Below are 21,293 nucleotides of genomic sequence, written 5' to 3'. Positions count from 1 at the left end.
TAGAACTTAACTATGGTTATATTAAAAAAATTAGCTTCAAGAAATATAACGTGGTAACAATAATATCAGAATATATAGTTACACTATTTATTTGGGTGCACATAAAATGTTAGAAAAGTAGACATTATTTATTGTTTTTACACATTGCACACGCTTCAGAAATTCTATGATGCGATGAGCTTCCGTGATAATTTAAGTACTACTAGTGTAGTATAATAACTTAATTAACTTATATCGGGATTGAAATTAGCTGGAGGTCAAGCGCCCATGTATCATGTATGTACGTACGTATAATAATATTACGATGAATAAATTTGACCCATTGTTTTTAGAAAATGTTATAAGAAAACAAATGTATCATATTTTTCTCATCCATTAAATACACATATCTCAAAATTTGACTCTCTTTTTGGGGTTATTAACAATCATCACAAATTAACTAAAGACTTTTGACACTTAAAACCGCGTTAGCAACTTACAGAAATTATTTACTTTTTACTAGTTCTACAAAGATAAGTAACGTAACAAACGACTAATTTCTTATGGTCGATTAAATTTACATTAGAATATATATGGATATGATGATTCAATAATTAATTAATCACTGCATGCATGATCCTATGTTCGTTATATTCATTTATTGTGTAACATAGGCATACACTATATATGTTTTTTATTCAGTTGTTAATATATATTTTATATATAGAGAGAGAGGACTTGGATCGTCATGTGGCCATCATCAAACAATATAATGCATCATGGCTTAAAGAGATAAATAAATCATAAATGAAACTAACACTTTCAAGTAAGTTTCAACTTTCAACTGATACCATCCACAATTACACAAATGGTACTTAATTAGTATTAGATCACAGAACCGTGCCTCGCTTTAATTAACAGAGTTATCAACGTAACTCCAAAGAATAATCTTTGATATCATCATCATTAATCAATTAATATCTTTGCAAAACTAGTTAGAATTCCAAATTGGAAGTAGAGAAAGATATAGTTAAGTTACCACCACTTACCAGTAGTCAATATACATATATATTATAATAGCATAACAAATTAAGACGAGGTGTGTGTATTCATTATGCGAGAAATAAAATGGTTTAGTTTACTTAAACCAGTATGTACTATAAGTAATATAACTGTAATTACTAAAAATTGATCATTGTGTCTGTGTGTCTGATTTGTTTTTTTTTTAAAAAAAGAAAGAAAGACAAAAAGTATAAAGCTATTATTTAGTAGATAAACCTTCTATAAATAAACTCCCCAAAACAATTTTACTAAGTATATTTGATTCTATAGTTTCCAAGTAAACAAACATGTAATTATCCGGTTTATTCACCAAATTATTTCTTAGTAATGAAATGGTATTTTTTAAGGAAAAAAAAAAAAAAACGTAAGGCGGTGTGATAGTATTCACTCTTTGTTTGCTTTTATGAGGTAGTTTTTATATTTGTAGTGAACCCACCAAACAAACAAACAAAAACAAAAGAAAAAAAATCAAAACCTTCTTTTCCTGTTCTTCACTTCCATGAATAACTAGGTACGTAATACGATTTTTCTTTGTTCTACAGTCGAAATCGTTCAATGTATCTTGTTGGATCTTCGATTTATACCTTCTATGCTCAATCGCTTTTTTTTTTCTGCTGTTGTTGTTGATTTCCTTGGATCGTAGTAGTGTTTGTTCATGTTGTAGCTCACTGGGCTTTTTTGGGGTTTTTTTTTCTTTTCCCGTGGGTCTTCTCTTTGATCTCTATCTGCTGAGAAACCTGGGGTTTCCTGCTGAGAAACCTAAACCTGGGGTTTTTTTTTTAAGTTTCCTGAGAAAAATCTTCTGGGTTTCTTTTGCTGCTTTAATTTGTGTTCTTTGTCTCCTCTACCTTCAATTCGCTTTTTTTTTCTTTTCTTTTCTTCAAAAGATCTCTCTCTTCTCTGGTTTAGGTGGCTTCACCCACACTCGCTTTTTATTTCCTTTTGGTCGTATGTGTTCTGAGTTTTGTTTTGTGATGGTGTAATGGGGTTTGCTGACGAATCGGTTCTTTAGATCTGTATAGTTCATCGCTATTGCTCTGTTAGACTATGGGTTCATCAGTGTCTTTGCGTGAATGCTCGTTTTTTTTGCCATGGAATTTTTTTTTTTGTTGGCGTGTGCTCTTATTTCTTTGAAGTTTCCCGAGCAAAATCTTATCGTTTTTTTTTTTTTTTTCAAAAATCATCTGGCCTCACCCACACTTGCTTTCTTTAGCGGACGATTTCTGTTTTGATTCGCTTGTTTGAGGGGTTCTCTAGTTGATATCTCATATCTAATTCATTGGTTTTACAGGATGGGTGATCATCCTGGATGGCATGCTGATAAACGACCCGACGGTGATAGTTACTTTGTGAGAACAAGATGGAAAAAAATACACGAAACGATTCAATTGGCCGATCAGACCGAGTCGGCAAACCCAGAGGCTGCTTATCTAGGTAATTGAATTGTTCTTCTCCAATTTTTATATATACGTATAATCAGTATTTTGCTTAATTGGAATCCTAAAATGAAAGCACAATAAATAGCGTTACATAATCATAGGCTATTTTACTCTCTCTCTCTCTCTCTCTCTTTCTTTTTTACTGTATTAGAAGTTAATATAACGGGCCCGATTAAAGCGTGGGCCTTGTGTTCAACTAGCATGTTTTTTTTTTTAGTTCTATCCGGTTGAAAATAAACGGGCGTTGATGATAAGCATAAGCGGGTCATATCCGTTTTCAAAAGCTCTATAGTGACTATTTTTTACCTTTAATGGATTGGATACTAACATCAATATTACTTTTTTATCTAGCAGCTAGGTGTCGTGCGCTCCTTTATGCTGAAGAGCTTCCTCAAAATTTGAGAGGACTCGCTCAGTTGCGCACCAGTCTCTCTCGCAAAGTACCCCTGGTATAGCCTCTTATTTTTTATCTTAAATATATTTACTCGGTGTATAGTTATTGTAGAAAAGTAGTGAATATAATTTAATTACTTGGCAGAACGAGGACGGATCATTTACCCTCCCGGATCCTCTTCGAATCCGTACTCAACTCTTCCACTACTCCGACATTTTAAAATCGTCCCTTTCTTCCCTGGAATCGTCCCCCCGAGCTGGAGCTGCAGCTGCAACTATGGCTAACATGTTATATAACCTGTTTTTTGAATGTGGTGGTAGGGATCCGGGTAATGAGGTAAATTTCATTAAACCTTGAATTTCAAACTTACCCCATCTCATATTTTACTGATATGAATGTTTCTAAAATTGTTTTTTGTAGCTTGGCTCTGCCTTCGACTTCGGTACTGTCAGTCGCCCTGATGACCTACTTGCTTGCGACAATATCCTTTCTGAGGTGTTTGATGAGTCCGAAGAGATTACAGCTGCCAGAGATAGTTTGAAATTTTCTACTTCAACTACTCTGGTGAATGGATCAGCTAGAATTCGAAATCGTGATATTGTTACTTGGTTGGGAATGATGTTCAAATTTCAGGTAATTAAGTTTAACAGTCAATTTTTAATGTTTTGATATGTGAAAAACTGCGAAAAAATAATGTATTCTTTGCTTTTTACAGCTATGCAATGTCAGGAACCAGAGAGAACATATTATCTGTTTACTTGCTGATAAACAATCAAGGTTGACTCCTCCGCCACAAGCTCTGAATAAGGTTATAACATCTCAAAACTCAAACATTTCAGGATATAGTTAAACGTTTTTTTTCTTTAGCAACAGACAGTTTATGAATTTTATTTTATCTACAAAGCAGCTCGATGAAAGAGCCATTGATGCTGTCATGGAAAAGCTCTTTAAGAACTACAATAACTGGTGCAAGTTTGTTGGAACAAAACCAAATTTAGGGTAAAAGGCCACATTTAACTCTTTGTTTTTTTTTTATTGATGTTCTTACGATCTTACCAACTGTTTTTGTGGAAAGGCCGATGGATCTACCTGAAATAGAATTACAACAGGAAAAGATATTCTATATGAGCTTGTATCTACTCATCTGGGGTGAAGCTGGAAATATTCGATTTATGCCAGAATGCTTGTGCTACATTTTCCACAATGTTAGTAAACTTTCAGTTTTTCTTCCTTTTCTTTATTTTGTTGGAGTGTATTAAAAATAATATATCCTTTCATGATAATCAGATGGCTAATGAGTTCAAAATAAATTTTGAAACTGGTTTGCTGCCTCCTCGTGGATTTATAGATAGTGTCATTAAACCACTCTATAATGTGGTCGAAAAGGTACTTAAATGATTGTTATACTCCATTATTCAATTTTTTGTCGTATACTGCTTAGCTAACTCACTATCTATGAATCAGGAAGCCAAAAAAAATGCAAGTGGCAAGTCTGCTCACTCAGATTGGTCCAACTATGATGATCTGAACGAATATTTCTGGTATATTTGAGCTAATTCTGTAAATTGAATTCTTAACTGGTTAATTTTCTTGTACAGTTAATGGATTACTGTATGTTATATAGGTCTCCTCATTGCTTCTCGCTTGGATGGCCAATGCTTGATGATGGAGATTTATTTGAATCAATGCGTGATACAGTACAGGTAGTCCCTTGTATCTTAATTTTCAATTTTCAATATATCCTTGGCTGTTTCTCTGTATCTTAACTTTCAATTTTAAAAGGGGGAGAAAGCATCAGCAAGAACAATGAAAACAAATTTCACAGAAGTTCGAAGCTTTTGGCACATATACCGTAGTTTTAATCGGCTTTGGACATTCTATCTTTTAGCATTCCAGGTAAGCATTCTATACTCATATGATTCCGGATTCCTTATGACATGAGCCCGTCAATGACATTTCGACTTTTAAATACAGACAATGGTCATTCTTGCATTTGAGCAAGTAGAGCTGAGTGAAATCTTACGCGAAGATGTTTTATATTCTCTCTCCAGTATCTTCATTACATCAGCTTTTCTACACTTACTGCAAAGTATGTCACCTCAATGCTCTGACAAAATTTTATGTATACATTTGGCTCATTTTTTGGTTACTTTTACTAGAAATAATAATGGTAATGTTTCTTGCTTCGATGCTAGGTTTACTGGAAATAATCCTACACCCCCCAGGCCTCCACCAGTGGAGATCTACTGATCTTTTGCGAAGGATTCTCAAGATCATTGTTTCTATCATGTGGTGTGTGGTATTACCACTTTGCTCTGCGCTAGTTGTCTCTGAAAATCCTGGGAAGCTGAAACAATGGCTATCATCATTCCTTCCACAAGTTAAAGTGCTTCCTCCACTATCTTACATGGTAGCACTTTACTTGCTTCCAAACGTGGTGGATGCTATCTTGTTCGTTTTTCCAATGCTGCGACTTAGACGCTGGGTTGAGAAGTCAGAATGGCCTATAATTAGATTGTATCTGTGGTGGTCACAGGTATGAAAGCTGGAGTTTTATCAAAGATTAGTGCAATTTTTGAATAGGATTGTTGTACAGGGAATCTGATGTATTCCATGTTTTTCCTTCTCAGCCAAGAATTTATGTTGGAAGGGGGATGCATGAAAGTCAATTTGCTCGAATAAAGTAAGTTTAAAGAACCAAATAACATCTACTGTAGAATTGCTAATATCAATAATGGGGAAAACACTATCTTCGTGCTAATCAGTTTCTTGTAACTTCCAGGTATACGCTTTTCTGGCTGTTGCTTTTCTGTTGCAAATTTCCATTTAACTACTTTCTACAGGTTTGACATTGCATAACTCTGTTCTGTGACTAATTTGGAACTACAATAATAGTAGTCACCTTCAGTTCCTCCCTCTTATGTACTCTCGCAGGTGAAACTTTTGGTGAAACCAACTAATACAATTTTGAGCATTAGAGATATAAAGTATAAATGGCATGTTTTTTTTCCGAATGGTACTCTTGCTACTTATTCTCTTCGCTTAGAACTCTACTTTTCGAATTTTCTTTTAGAATCCGGGTTAGCTAAATGTTGTTGACTCTCCATGCAGCTGAGTACATCTGTGGAGCAGTGGTGTCGCTCTGGTTACCAGTGATTCTGGTATACTTTTCTTAACAACGAATCTAAATGAAAAACTATAAAGCAAGTCCGTTATTGTCTTCATGTTCCTTGATTTTGTTTCAGGTTTATTTCTTCGACACTCAGATTTGGTATGCTATTTTCTCCACTATATGTGGTGGTGTCATAGGGGTCTTTGATCGTTTGGGAGAGGTAATATATTCTGGATCCATTCCACTTGCTTCTTTTTTTACCCTTGTTGTGTTAGACTGAGCAACGAAGTTAAGCTTTCCACATTTTCTGAGTATATCAAAGAGCGTTTGAGATGCTTCTTTTAAACTGCTCATATCGCATTAACACAAACTCATTTCTATTTTTCTTACAGATACAAACACTTGAAATGCTGAGGTCAAGGTTCCAATCATTACCGGATGCATTTAACATGTACTTGGTTCGGTCTGATAAATCAACAAAAACATCTGCAGAGGTTAAATAAGATTAATGCTCGTTTGTATCTACAAAGTGATGCATAGAAGATTTTTGCCATACAGCTACTGAATTATATATATATGCAGGTTACAGCACCACGAATTACTGAAACGGCAATATTTTCCCAACTCTGGAATGAAATAATTTGCAGCTTCCGCGAGGAAGATCTCATCAGTGACAGGTAACAACTTAGCTGCTTTCTTTATGAATCCCATGATTTCTTGTGCCTGAAACAATTGTTTGTTCAGGGAGAAGGTTCTCTTGCTTGTTCCTTATAGCTCACACCCGAATTTGGAACAACAAGTTCAGTGGCCACTATTTTTGCTTGCAACAAAGGTTTTTGCTCTTCTTTTCCCATCACATGTACCCTTTTTTCTCCTTATCATTTTCCCATCACATGTACCCATCACATGAATCATTTTGCTATTCTTGTTACAGATACCCATGGCGCTGGATATGGCAGCTCAATTTGGTGAGGGAGACTCTGACCTCTGGGATCGCATATGCCAAGACGAATACATGAAATGTGCTGTAACTGAATGTTACAAATCTTTCAAATATGTTTTGGACACATTGGTTACAGGGGAGAGAGATAAACGGTAATGTAAATTCATTAAATATCTAAAGGATATTTCTCTATTTTGATCATAAAGTAGTGTCTCTAACTGGAATTGCAGTTTAATTTCAAAAATTCTAAATATATCTATCTAATATCACAGGATTATCAGTTACCTCTTTGGAAAAGTGGATAGGAGCAACTTCTCAACAAAATTCAATATGGCTCCTTTACCTTGTCTTTTCAGAAAATTTGTTGACCTTGTCGTAATCTTGGTAAGTGAACAACATATTTAAGATTGTTCGTGAGTAGTGGATACTTTTTATCCTAAATAATTATGTATAACTTATGATGTTGCAGAAAGATGCCTGCCCATCAAAAAGATACGCAGTAGAGCGGCTACTACAAGATATGCTTGACATAGTGACGATTGATATGATGAAAGATTATTACGGGTTAGTGGATAATATAAGAATATATATAATTTGAGAATTGTTTAGTGTATATAGTATCTACACTAACAATAATAAACATTGTTGGCACCTTTTTCCAGTGAAGGGCAACTTTTTGCTGATTTTAGTGCAAATCCTGGTATAAGGTTTCCTCCGGTGGCAACAGCTCAATGGGATGAACAGGTATTAAATCAAAAAACATGATATACGGTAATCCTCTGAGGTACTCTGCGACTATATTCAACATTATGATTTAATTTTTCGTTGTAGATAAGCCGTCTTCATTTACTCTTAACAAATGAATCTGCAATGGATGTTCCGAAAAACCTTGAAGCGCGAAGAAGGATTGCCTTCTTCACAAATTCATTAAATATGGATATGCCTAGAGCTCCGCGTGTCAAGGATATGCTCTCCTTCAGGTCTGTGCTCTGTTTATCACCATTCCATTTGGTCCAGTTTTTTCATCTTTTTCTTTTCTTTAGGATTGAATGAACGTAAAATATACAATCTACGTAGTTGATACTATGAAACTATTATGACTTAATACTGCAGAGAGGAGCTCTTCCCCTTACAGTTTTATTTTGTATCTACAGCGTTCTAACTCCGTACTATAGTGAGGAGACTGTCTACTCTAAGAATGACCTGGAAAAAGAGAATGAAGATGGTGTATCGCTTGTATACTATTTGCAGAAGATCTTCCCAGGTGTGTCTCTTGTTGATGGATTTAGTTACTTCTCAATGCTTTCAGTAATTTGATATGGCCCACCTTTTCAGATGAGTGGACTTACTTCTTGGAGCGGCTTGGTTGTAATGATGAAAAAGATTTTTTCAAGAGTGAAGAAAATATATTGCAGCTTCGCCATTGGGTTTCTTTGAGGGGACAAACTTTGTTTAGAACAGGTAATTTATACAATCCACTCCTACTTATATTCAACAAATGGTCTTTTGTTACTTACAGCTTTTTTTGTATCCTGCAGTTAGAGGAATGATGTACTATAGGCGGGCACTAAAGCTTCAGGCTTTTCTTGACATGGCCACTGAAACAGGTGAGACGTGATTACTCGACTTGTGTTGAACTAAAATCAGTTACAGGGGAAATACAACTGTTCTCAACTGACTGTATTATGCTATTCTTACACTCTACAACCAAAAATACTGAAGCAATGTCGATTTAAGTACTGATAACATTTCTTGTGTTTGCAGAAATATTAGCAGGATACGAATTCTTTTCAGAGAACAAGAAAAGAAAGTTAGAGGCACTAGTTGACCGCAAATATACTTATGTTGTTACCTGTCAGAACTATGGAAATCAGAAGCGAAATGGAGACAGGAGAGCGAAGGACATCCTGGACCTAATGATTAAGTAAGTCCCTTCTCCACCCCTGTAATTCTTTTTTCATAAATTGGTTGGTTCCCTCGTGAGGCTCATTTTTCATATCCAATGCTGCAGAAATCCCTCTCTCCGTGTAGCATACATTGATGAGGTTGATCAGAAACCCCTAGAAGGAAAAAAGTTCTACTCGGTGCTTATCAAGGCTGTTGGGAATTGTGAGAAGGTAGTTTTACTATTTGAAATCTTAACAGGGTAGCTAAATATATGATCTATTTGAAAACCCCCGGATTTTGAACTTTGAATCTGTTACTTTTTAAAGGAAATATATCGGATATTATTGCCTGGTCCACCAAAAATAGGAGAAGGGAAACCCGAAAATCAGAACCACGCTATCGTTTTTACAAGAGGAGAAGCTCTCCAGTCAATTGACATGAACCAGGTGAACTAATTTTCCCCAAACGGGAGTTTCCACAACAACATAAACTTAGTGCACTATTCCTTGTTGATAGAATGATACTTACAATAGTATCTAATTTATAGGACCATTACTTGGAAGAAACACTGAAAATGAGGAACTTGCTCGAAGAGTTCAATAAAGATCAAAGAGTACGACCACCTACTATTCTTGGCTTGAGAGAACATATTTTTACTGGCAGGTATTTGGGGAATTTGGTTATTGTGTTAATTTTCTGAGTATAGAACTTCTTCCTTTAGCTAGCTTATATTTATGTTACCATGCAGTGTATCATCTTTAGGAGGGCTTATGTCTCATCAAGAGACAAGTTTTGTGACCATCGTTCAGAGAGTCCTCGCACGTCCTCTCAAGTATGTCTCCTTACCCTTAAACTTTCAAAAGCCATGTGTGTCGAACATTGTGACCAAAACTTAAGCAGCTGTTTCTGATTTCAGGATCCGGTTTCACTATGGTCACCCTGATGTCTTTGATAAGATCTTTCATATCACTCGGGGTGGCATCAGCAAAGCATCACGCGGCATAAATCTTAGCGAGGATATCTTTGCTGGTTTCAACTCAATTCTGAGGTGTGGTAATGTCACTCATCATGAGTACATCCAAGTAGGGAAAGGAAGAGATGTTGGTTTGAACCAAATATCTCTCTTTGAAGCAAAAGTTGCTTGTGGCAACGGGGAGCAAACGTTGAGTAGGGATCTCTACAGACTTGGGAAAGGTTTTGACTTCTTCCGGATGATGTCTTGCTATATAACAACAATAGGCTTTTATATCAGCTCCATGGTAAGTTCTGCATCTTCCAATGTCAAATTGGCTTTAATATCGACTAATAACTCTCTGAGCATAACAATTACTACTCTTTGTATTGCAGATTGTTGTCCTCACATTTTATGCATTCATGTATGGAAGACTGTATGTTTCATTGAGTGGAGTGGAAGAGGAAATATTGAATTATGCAAGGATAAATGAAGATTGCTCCCTCAAGGCTGCTATAGCTCCCGTTTCAGTTGTGCAACTTGGTCTGCTGATGACTCTGCCAACTCTCATGGAGATTGGATTAGAGAGAGGATTCATAACTGCCCTGTGTGAATTTATCCTTATGCAGATTCAGCTAGCTCCCTTTTTCTTCACATTTTCTCTTGGAACAAAGGTTCATTATTATGGACAGACTATACTACACGGGGGAGCAAAGTATAGAGCAACAGGGCGTGGGTTTGTGGTGAAGCACGAGATGTTTGGTGAGAACTACAGAATGTATTTTAGGAGCCACTTTGTGAAAGCCACAGAGCTGATGTTTCTGCTGCTGTGTTATTGGCTGTATGGAAAAGCACCAGAGGATTCAGTTGCCTATACAGCAATGATGGGATCCATATGCTTCATTGTTGTATCTTGGCTATATTCACCCTTCATTTTTAATCCCTCGGGATTCGAGTGGCAGAAGATAGTTGATGACTAGGATGATTGGAGAATGTGGATAAGTAGCAGAGCTATTGGAGCGCCATCAAACAAAAGTTGGGAATCCTGGTGGGAAGAGGAACAAGAGCATCTGCTTCACTCTGGTTTTCTTGGGAAGCTATGCCACGTTGTACTCTCACTACGCCACTTCGTCTATCAGTACGGTATCGTTTACCATCTGAACATAACGATGCAGTTCCATGTGGGAAAACAACGAAGCATTGTTGTCTATCTGGTCTCGTGGGTTGTGATGGCTGGACTTAGTATATTATACCACATACTTTTCAAGATCAGAAAGAGATGCGGAAACGGTTCCCAAGTCAAGTTGAGATTAGTGAAGATGATAATTGCTATTGGATTTGGAGGAGCTGTTGGGATGGGGATGCTCTTCACTAAACTCACTGTGGGAGATATTCTCCAGTGTATACTGATGTTCATCCCAACCGGTTGGGCACTGCTTGAGATTGGTATAGTTGGAAAACGCTTGCTTCATTATTTAGGGATCTGGGATTATTATAAAGAGACTTGCAGAGTGTATCACGTTGGGATTGGAGTCCTGATTATGAGTCCAGTTACATTCATTGCTTGGTTTCCCTTCATCTCAGAGGTTCATACAAGATTGTTGTTCAACCAAGCGTTCTCGAGAGGTCTACAGGTGCAGCGAATTCTCTTAGGAGGCAAGAAACAGAGATAGAAGTTCTCTCTTTTGCACTGATATGATGTCTTCTCTGATATGAAACAGTTATCCTGTATTGGTTTTTTTTTTAGGGTACACTTATATGAAGAAGCGCAGTTGTTAATTTTTTTTTGGTAGGGAAAGGGCAGTTGTTACTTGTTTAGTTCTTAAAATTTTCTGAGTTTAGATTAAGAACTCAGAAAATTTTGTGGTTTTTAGCACCCCCGGAATTATTGAATTGTTTTTTGTGCTAAATCCGGGGTCAGTATGGGGGTGCTAAAAACCAGAAAGATAATTCGATTACTTACCGAATTATTCCGGGTCCATACTGACCCGGAACCAACATACCGAACTAAACCAGAAAGATAATTCGATTACTTAACCGGGAATCCGGTTAGGAACCCAATTCAATGTCTATTAGAGGCCTGTTCGGAAAAAGGGGGCCCAACAACGAAGATGAAGAAGCCGACTTCCCAGTTCGTCGTCCTCGACCGACTTTCCAATTCGCCTAGCGACTGACTTGAAGAAGAAGGAGCAACTTTCTTTATTCTAGTTCTAGCTAAAAGGAAAGTTAATATATTATGTAATCAATCAAATAGTATAAATAAGGGAGAGATTTCTCCACAGAGAGCATCCAGCATCTAATACAGTAATTCAGTTCTTCATTTGTTCTTAGCAAAAAAAACTCTAGTTCGAGTTCTAAGAGATAAAAACCCCTGTTCGATTTCGAGCTTAGATCTAGTTTCTAGAGAGATTACTTTCTTGAATTTGTTTCCCCCATCAAACAAATTCATTGTGGAAACCTAGTTTCTACAATTGGCGCCGTCTGTGTGGACGCAAAATCGTCTTTACAAGTTAGTCTCTCAGAACAGCTACACCGAAGCTTTTTCTCTCAAAACTTACGACAATGTCTCCAGTTACCGACAACGAAGTGATCGGCGCAAACCGCACCGCTTCTAACGTGTCCGACGTCACAGGCGTTGCACTTTCCCAGGGCGAAACCGAAACACAAGGTGATGCTCCAACCAAGCAGGCCGCAGCCGTCTACGTTCGTCGCCCCATCACCGCATCGGAGAACCTAACTGATACTCGTCCCGAACTCCCGGTCGAGGTCAGATCTGAAGGGGATCCCAGCCAGGGAACAGGGCGAAATCGCGAACAACCGGTCAACCTCGACGCGGAACGTTCAGACGAACAACCCTTGAGCGGGGGAACGATGCACGCCGCAGGACAACAACCTGGGGCACGAACCGGGAATCTCCCTGATCACATTACCACATCGGTCCAAAACCCGCAGGTCATCTCCATGGAAGAATTAAAGATCCTGTTCGGCACCATAACGAAGGAGATCTACCAGATGATCTCCGACACCAATCGCAGAGTCGATGCTGTCGTGACCCAAACGACCCCATCACAAATCTCTGAAGGGCAATCATCTGTACTTGGGATAGGCGGTCTCACCCGTCGTCTCAATTTCTCGGACATATCGACGGTCAACCAATCAGAGCGGAGGAATCTCCCCCCTCAGGCAACATCGAGCATCCGACCAACGAACCCGAACTCATGGGTACATGAAACCACGGTTACCCCGATCGCCCCCTCGACGAACACGAGACCTTGCCTTGAGATCGAGGAGATCCAGTCGCATATTCGCGGCATGAGTTCGCTCCTTCATCGGGCTATCAGCACGGCCCCAGAGATCGACAGGATTGTCGAGGTCACCCGGCGAACCCCTTTCACTCAGCGGATCCTGCAAGCCATCATACCGAGCGTCAAGCTCAAGCTCCCAACCTACCTCGGAGATAAGGATCCAGTCCACTTCATGACATCCTTCATGGTGACCGTGGCGAAGGCGCGATTTACTGACGAACAAAGAGACATCGGCTATTGTCAGCTGTTCGTCGATAGTCTCTATGGTCCCGCCCTGACTTGGTTCACGAGGCTCAAGCCTAACTTGATCGACAACTTCAACCAATTGTCCACGGCTTTTCTCAAGCATTATCAAATCTTCATCGAGTGAGGCGTGACAAGTTCGGACCTCTGGGAGATGGCTCAGGAACCTGGCGAGCCTATCGGGAGTTTCCTGGGCAGATTTAAGGAAAAGCTGACAAACGTCTCCGTCCCAGAAGACGCCAAAATAGCTGCTTTCAGGAAGTGCCTGATTCCCGGCTCACCATTACGGAAGGATCTCAACATTCGAGAACCAAAGGACCTCGAAGACGCGCTACATCGAGCCTCCAGATTCACACTCGTTGAAGACGAGGATGCCCGAATAGCCGCAAAAACGGTTGAACAACCATCATATCTCCTGAAGGCTAAAACTCGTGATGAGCACCATGAGCCCCAAAAGCATCACGACCCTCAAGATCGGAAGAAGGGCGTTGTATTGGAGTGTATCACGATGAAAGAATAAACACACTTGAAAAGAGATAAAATTAAGTCACAAGACTAATGGCAAAATCACTCATCCAATTGCAAGCCGTGTCGAAGCTGGTGGTTCTCAATTGTCTTCCTCGTCTCCTTTTCACCTTAAAGCACGAAAACGTATCATCATCATCATCGTCTTCTCAACACGATTGCGCTTCTCGATTAGTCTCAGTACAGAATTGGAGAGCCCTACGGTGTTCAGAAGTCATAACATCCAAAGCCTTATGTTGTGCCCTCAAGTGAGAATTCAAAAAAAAAAACAAAAGCCAAATTGTAGAAAAATGGAAGTTTGGTTATCTAAACTGGAAGTTCGGTCCCCAACATACCGGTCTAAAACAAATTGTGTCCCCAACATAGCGGTCTAAACCAACAAGAAAATTGGTTATCTAAACTGGAAGTTCGGTCCCGAGATGGATTAAGCCTTTGAACGAAGGCCCAATAGTATCAACAAGCCCAGCTCACGAACAAGGAACCGACCTCCCAGATCGCCCGGTGGCCGACCTAGCAAGGAATAAGAAATTTTCCTAATCTTGATCTAATTCATTAGGAAAGTGGGTATATTCTGTAAATCTAAGACAGGGTATAAATAAAGGGATACTCCTCATTGTAAAGGATCAAACAATTAATACAAAAACCTTAATTCTTCATTGTTCTTGAGCAAAACCCTAACTTGTTTTCCAAGAGATTTCAATTCTCCTTTGCTCTTTAGTTTTGATCTGATTTCTTAGAGAGATAGCTTTATTGAATTTGTTTCCCTCTTTAAACAAATTCATTGTGTGAAACTCAGTTTCTACAATTGGCGCCGTCTGAGGGGATGCTAAGTTCTCAATTCACTTCTCTCTTAGATTCCTTCAAAACTTGTCATACAAGCAAGACCATGTCTCTAGCATCCAACAATGGTGTCATCAACGCGACCGTTCCGCAACAAGACGAACCGATCACTAGAGCCACCAGTTCGCAGGATGTCACCACGGATGCACCCTCTGCTTCCGATGCACCTGCCACGCTCGTCTGTGTCCGACGTAACCTCAGCACGTCGGAGAACCCAACAGATGACTCGACATCACCCTCAACTGAAGGGGAGGATGTTGAAGCACCCACTCATGAAACCCAGGGAGCTAACGGAGAACCACCCGTCAATGGGCCTGCCTCTAGACAAACCGCAGCCGCGCTTGTGCTTTTCAATGTTCTATCGAGTAAATGAATCGCAAAAACACACAATTAGTTCTGGTTGTTTGCTTGTCTAGTTTTGAGTGTAAACCTTAGAATGGACTAGCAACTTACCTACCCGTGTGTGTGTTTAGATGTCTTCAGGTGACTCAGATTGCGAGGATGGTTCAGGAGGGGGATGGCCGAGACATGGGAGTGGTTCCGGAGGAGTATGGCCAGGGCATGGTGACTTTGGAGATCACAATGGTTATTTATCAACAGATTCGGAGAGCAGTCGCAACTCAGTTGATCTGGATACTTGGAGTGTGGACGGACTAATAGACGAGGATGATGTGAACCCGTCGATTGGGACTGATCCGTCCGAATGTCTGGGAGGATCTTTGTGCTTGTCAATGTTTCAAAGATTTACACAACCTTCCCAGCTAGTCTCCGTGGACGATCTCTGTCATGTGTTCGGAACGATCTCTAAGGATCTCTTCCAGGCGATATCCGACACGAACCGACGGATGGACGTGATAGAACACCGCGCGCCCCCTCCACTTCAGCAAAATATCGTGCCGCTGCAAGCATCCCAAAGGAATGGCCCCTTAAGACGACAACTGCTTAACGATCCGCCACCCTCGGCCTTCCAATCTCATAACCAGTACGTACCTCGGTGCTAGCTTTGGGGGTGCAGCCTCACATCGGACAGTCTTCTCAGGGGGATCCGATTGCTGCTTCCTATCCTGAACTAGAAGAGATTCACCTCAAAATTCGGGATATGGGATCACTCCTCCACCGGGCTGTGAGCTCGGCTCTGGAGATCAATAAGATGTTCGAGGCCACACAGTGGACCCCGTTCACCAAACAAATCTTAGAGACGGACGTTTCGGTCATAAAACTAAGGATTCCAACCTACGAAGGGAAGAAGGATCCAATACAGCACAACCCGCGCTGAATTATGGGAGATAGTTCAGGAGCCCGGTGAACCTATGCGACAATACCTGACCAGGTTCAAGGAAAAGTATGCCAACTTTTCGGTCACCAAAGATGTCGCGATCGCCACCTTCAAAAAAGGACTCATTCCCGGGTCGCCTTTGCAAGTGTACCTCAATATCCGGGAGGCCAAGAACTTGGATGACACACTTCATCGGGGATCTCGTTTTGCATACGTAAGAGAAGACGAGGAGAGGCGAATCGCGAAGGCCCCTCCTACACATCCGGTCTCAGCAAAAGAAACAAGTTGAGACAGCTACCATGAGCCCCGCAAGCATCACGACCCGAGGGATCCTAAGCGTGGCATAGTCAATGCGATCTCCGAATATGAAGGACAGGAAAACACAACTCCAGATGCACAAGCAGAACTGTATTGCGATTTCCATATGTTCCCAGGCCATTCCACACCTAAGTGCAAACACCTGGCTAATTATCTATTCGAAAAGTATTTATCCGGCGAGATTAAAGCTGTCTATCAGCCTAAAGCCTTCTCCGGTGGTCATGGAGGAAGAGGTCGCGGAGGGAGATCCGGACGATCCAACCCTGGGCGAGGTTCGAAGGGCAATAATCTTCTAAATAATGCTCCAAACGAACAGCAACACCTGCCGCCTGCCACACAACAAAATAACCTGACACAAGCGGAAGGACTCCCGGGACCGCCGAAGCACCAAAAAGGACAGCAAGCTGAGCGCACGAACTCTCCACCTCGGGGTCGCATCTCCATGATCATCGGTCAAACCGAGGAATGTAAGGATTCCGTCCAGGCACTGAAATAGCAAGCACGCCAAATCTGTAATGTTCAGGCGATCTCTGAGGAAGAACCGCTCAGTGTCGACCCATCATATTCACAACAATCCCGTGGTTGTAGAAGTCGCATGACGTGGAACAAGTCCTAGTCAATACCGGGAGCACGGTCAATGTCTTGTTCTGGCAGACATTGGAAAAAATGGGCGTGACACCGGAGCAAATCAAACATGAGTCCAGAACCCTGACTGGATACGACAGAGTAGCCAAGATGTCAATGGGCGACGTGAAGCTGCAAGTCCATGTTGGCGGAGTCACTCGCAAGACAAGGTTCGTGGTCATAGACGCTCCTCCAATCTACAACGCATTTTTGGGTTCACCCTGGATCTACTCGATGCAAGCAATCCCTTCCACCTATCACCTCTGCGTTAAATTCCAAATGCTACTGGTATTTACACACTCTATGGTGATCAAAAGATGACCAGGACCTGCTCCGTTCTTGAGAAAAAGCAAAGGCAAAAAGAGGAGGCATAGCAATTATAGAGCGGGGGTCACCTGGTCGAGCCCCCTAATCCGGAGGGAGATCTGTTAAAATCTACGAGATGTTGAATTATCCAGGTCAACATCGACCATACAGATCCCTCGCGAACGGTTGGGATTAGAGCCGAACTCAAAGAACGGATCAAGGTTGAGCTGATAACTTTCCTGAAATCTAGATCCTCGACGTTCGCGTGGTCTACTAAAGCTATGGTCGGAATCAATCCCTCGGTTACTTGCGATAAACTGAACGTTGACCCCATGTTCAAACCAGTCCGGCAAAAGCGCTGACGTCTACGACCCAATCGGGCGAAGGTGGTGCAAGACGAACTCGAGCGACTCCTTAAACCCGATCATATAATGGAGGTGCAATACCCTGATTGGCTGGCGAATATGGTGGTGGTCAAGAAAAAGAACTGCAAATGAAGAGTCTGCGTTGATTTCACCGACCTTAACAAAGCCTGTCAAAGGGATTGCTTTCCTTTACCGCATATTGATCGACTCGTAGAAGCCACCACGAGAAACCTACTACTTTCGTTCATGGATGCCTTCTCAGGATACAACCAGATCGCGATGAACCCAGCAGATCGCGAGAAAACCGCATACATTACGGATAGAGGGACTTACTACTACAAGGTAATGTCGTTTGGGCTAAAGAACGTGGGGGCGACATATCAGCGCTTGGTTAATATGATGTTCGCCGACCTATTAGAAAAGACGATGGAAGTCTACATTGATGACATGCTAGTCAAATCTTTGATAGCGGAACAACATGTCCAACACCTCGCCGAATGTTTCGACATCTTGGATCAATTCCAGATGAAGCTGAATCCAACCAAATGCACATTCGGCGTAACCTCAGGAGAATTTCTAGGATATATCGTGACTGAGCGAGGAATCGAAGCAAATCGAAGCAGTACTGGGACTCCCATCTCCGACCAATAAGCAAGAAGTTTAGCGCCTGACAGGTCGAATAGCCGCTCTGAATCGGTTCATTGCCCGATCTACGAACAAATGTCTTCTGTTCTACCAGCTCCTCCGGGGAAACAAGGATTTCCACTTGGACGACACCTGCGAGATCGCCTTCGGACAACTCAAAGAATACTTGACCAGCCAACCGGTACTCGTCAAGCCTGAGGAGGGGGAGACATTATATCTCTACGTCTCTGTCTCCAGTTCGGCAGTTAGCGGGGTGCTGGTCCGAGATGGTCGCGGCGATCAGCGATGAATCTTCTACATAAGCAATGCTCTCAATGACACGGAAACACGTTATCCGATCTTGGAAAAGTTGGCCCTTGCCTTAATCATTGCTGCTCGGAAGCTCCGGCCTTATTCTAGTCACACTCCATCGTCGTCTATACTGATCAACCGCTCCAAACTGTTCTTCATAGCCCTCTTCAATCCGGCAAATCGCAAAATGGGCAATCGAGCTAAGCGAGTATGATTTCGAATATCGCTCTCGCCCGAGCCTAAAATCACAAGTCCTAACAGACTTCATCACAGAGCTATCTCCCGAACTCGACGAAGCCACATCCAAGGAGAAACCTTGGACGTTGTTCGTCGATGGTTCTTCTTCCAATCAGGGATCCGGCATTGGGATCATTCTCCGATCTCCGACTGGTGAAGTCCTCGAGCAGGCTCTGAAACTCGGCTTCATGGGGTCGAATAACGAAACCGAATATGAAGCTGTCCTGGCCGGATTGCGGTTGGAATAAGGACTCGGGGTAACCAACATTCAAGTCTTCTGCGATTCACAGCTGGTGGTCAGCCAGTTTAGCGGAGAATACGACACTAAAAACGAGTGTGTGGGGTCATATCGTCAATTGCTCCAAACTCTCTTAGAGCAGGTCACCTCCTTCTTGTTAATCAAAGTTCCAAGGAGCGAGAACGCGACGGTCAATGCTCTCGCTGCCTTGGCAAATTGTTCTTATCCCAACTTGCAACGGACATTTCTGATCGAAGGCATCGAAACACCCAATATCGATCTGGCAGGTATGATTCTCGCCATCAGCGACGACACGGTTCCAATGGAAGTTGATGAGCCAGTTGAAGACTCGGCGGATGTAGCGCAACCTCCAGACGATTGGTAGCTCGATATTAAGCTATACATCGGAGATGGCAAAGTCTCAGAAGATCGCTGGCAAGCTCGACGGTTAAAAGCCCGATGCGCGCATTATGTCATGTTAAGGGACAACCTTTTCCGATGAAGTTCTTCTGGAATTCTACTCACCTGTGTCGATCGAGAAGAGGCAGAACGGATAATGACGAATGTTCACGAAGGTGACAGTGGCAACCATTCCGGAGGACGCGCACTTGCGCTGAAAATAAAAAACGACGGCCACTACTGGCTGACTATGGTTGCTGATTGTGAGGCGTTCTCGGCGAAGTGCGAAGCTTGCCAACGTCACGTACCAATGAAGCATGTTCCACCCGAGTTGCTCAACACAGTCACAGAGCCATACCCATTCATGCGTTGGGCAATGGACCTCGTCGGGCCACTGCCTCCGTCGAAGTCAAAGCACTTCCTTTTGGTCTTAACCGACTAGCTCACCAAGTGGGTGGAGGCTGAATCATTTCACAAGGTACAATCGCTGGATGTGACCTACTACATATGGAAGAACATCATTTGTTGCCACTAACTACCATGGGAGATCGTCACCGACAAGGGGACGCAGTTCACCTCGCTGATCACCAGACGCTTTCTGAGTAAATGGCAGATTCGTTTGAGCACCTCGACTCCTCGCTATCCTCAGGGGAACGGGCAGGCCAAACCCACAAACAAGACCATAATCGACGGGCTGAAGAAACGTCTTAGACAAAGAAAAGGAGCCTGGGCGGATCAACTCGATGGAGTGCTATGGTCCTATCGGACTACTCAAAGGTGAGCTACGGGACAATCCCCTTTCTCGTTGGCTTATGCAATCGAGGCATTGGCTTAATGACGACATGATGCTCGGTCATATCAACTTCGCCGAAGAATTGCGCGATCAGGCTTTGGTCAGAATCCAGAACTATCAAAACGTTGCAGCCAAGTATTACAACAAAACTGTTTGTCAGCGGCATTTCTGCGAGGGCGGCCTGGTGCTACGCGAAGTTCAAGAAAATACCAAGGAGATAAACGCCGGTAAACTTGGCGCTCATTGGGAGGGGCCATACCTCATCTCAAAAGCAGTTCGCCCCTGAGTCTACGAACTCTTAACCATGGAGGATACGCAGGTCAAAAACTCTTGGAATGCGGCTCATCTTAAGCGATATTACCACTAAGTCGCCTATTCGACCTCCATTTCAAAATTGCTTGTACTGTGAACTACGACTTGCTTGATCCCAATTTTGGGTACGTAGGCAGCCTTAAATATTTTTGTTAAGATTTAGTGGGTGCAGCTGGGAAAATAATAAAATTTCTTTTAAACAAAGAGAACTCTTTATTTATTTTAAATCAAGTACAAAGTCTGCTCGGCACTTCGCCAAATAAAAAGAGCAATCTTTCACTTCGGCACATCGCCAATACAAAAAAAAAAGAAGAGAAAGCAACATTACTGCAAAATTTAAAAGATTTTGTTTCGACGACTTGTGGAGAACCGATCTCTCTGGGCGGATGAAGTCACTAGCCTTCTGATCTCAGGGAGCCGATCTGTAGTGACATTTGCATCCTGCTGTGATCTCAATCTCCTCGGTGACTCACATAGCTTGAGAGGTCAGACTCCAATGGCTCTTCGACGATCAGACCGTCGAGGTAAGATCGCCAGCTTTGACGTTCCCACCTTAGTTCTTCTAGTCGGACCATCGGGACTTCCGCACCTCTCGCTGCCATCTCTTCGAGGAACGCACACGGACCTTCTACGGTGTTGCTCTCTCGGCGAAAGTGATCCGTGGATTCCAGATGGAGGATGTATGCCTCAGCCTCTCTATGCGACTCCTGTAGACGAGAATCTCCGTGATGTGCAGATGTTCCGATTCGCCTAGAGGTTCGTATTCGCCTTTCGGTAGATCGGGCAACACGACCTTAGCGACCTGTTC

General features: G+C 41.8%; 1 protein-coding gene and 1 pseudogene across 1 annotated transcript; both read left to right on the top strand.

Moving 5' to 3' along the window:
- Positions 1-1,471: 1,471 nt before the first annotated feature.
- Positions 1,472-11,596, top strand: LOC104772505 (callose synthase 5-like). The gene is made up of 37 exons (XM_087506643.1): positions 1,472-1,552; positions 2,333-2,475; positions 2,835-2,929; positions 3,019-3,210; positions 3,295-3,507; positions 3,590-3,682; positions 3,782-3,873; positions 3,950-4,079; positions 4,162-4,260; positions 4,339-4,415; positions 4,499-4,577; positions 4,657-4,770; positions 4,849-4,963; positions 5,070-5,410; positions 5,505-5,557; positions 5,657-5,717; positions 5,809-5,890; positions 5,986-6,035; positions 6,120-6,206; positions 6,379-6,480; positions 6,569-6,663; positions 6,731-6,818; positions 6,921-7,081; positions 7,202-7,313; positions 7,399-7,493; positions 7,592-7,673; positions 7,761-7,909; positions 8,084-8,193; positions 8,265-8,390; positions 8,468-8,536; positions 8,694-8,853; positions 8,941-9,046; positions 9,143-9,262; positions 9,364-9,479; positions 9,565-9,648; positions 9,733-10,075; positions 10,164-11,596. Exons 2-37 carry the CDS (start codon positions 2,334-2,336, stop codon positions 10,746-10,748), a joined length of 4,818 nt encoding a protein of 1,605 aa, XP_087362769.1. The 5' UTR covers positions 1,472-1,552; position 2,333; the 3' UTR covers positions 10,749-11,596.
- On the top strand, positions 10,761-11,441 carry LOC147918811 (callose synthase 5 pseudogene; annotated as a pseudogene).
- Positions 11,597-21,293: the final 9,697 nt, after the last annotated feature.

Source organism: Camelina sativa, chromosome 20 (assembly GCF_030686135.1).
Source record: "Camelina sativa cultivar CO46 ecotype springtype chromosome 20, ASM3068613v1".
Classification (NCBI taxonomy): domain Eukaryota; kingdom Viridiplantae; phylum Streptophyta; class Magnoliopsida; order Brassicales; family Brassicaceae; genus Camelina; species Camelina sativa.
Note: the sequence above shows the minus strand (reverse complement) of the source record. Positions and strands in the feature narration are given on the sequence as shown.

Excerpts from the sequence above, each read along its gene's own strand:
- LOC104772505 (XM_087506643.1), top strand. The coding sequence starts at position 2,334 with ATGGGTGATCATCCTGGATGGCATGCTGATAAACGACCCGACGGTGAT. Across the intron at positions 3,508-3,589 it reads GAATGATGTTCAAATTTCAG|CTATGCAATGTCAGGAACCA; the intron begins GTAATTAAGTTT and ends TGCTTTTTACAG. Across the intron at positions 9,480-9,564 it reads GAACATATTTTTACTGGCAG|TGTATCATCTTTAGGAGGGC; the intron begins GTATTTGGGGAA and ends GTTACCATGCAG.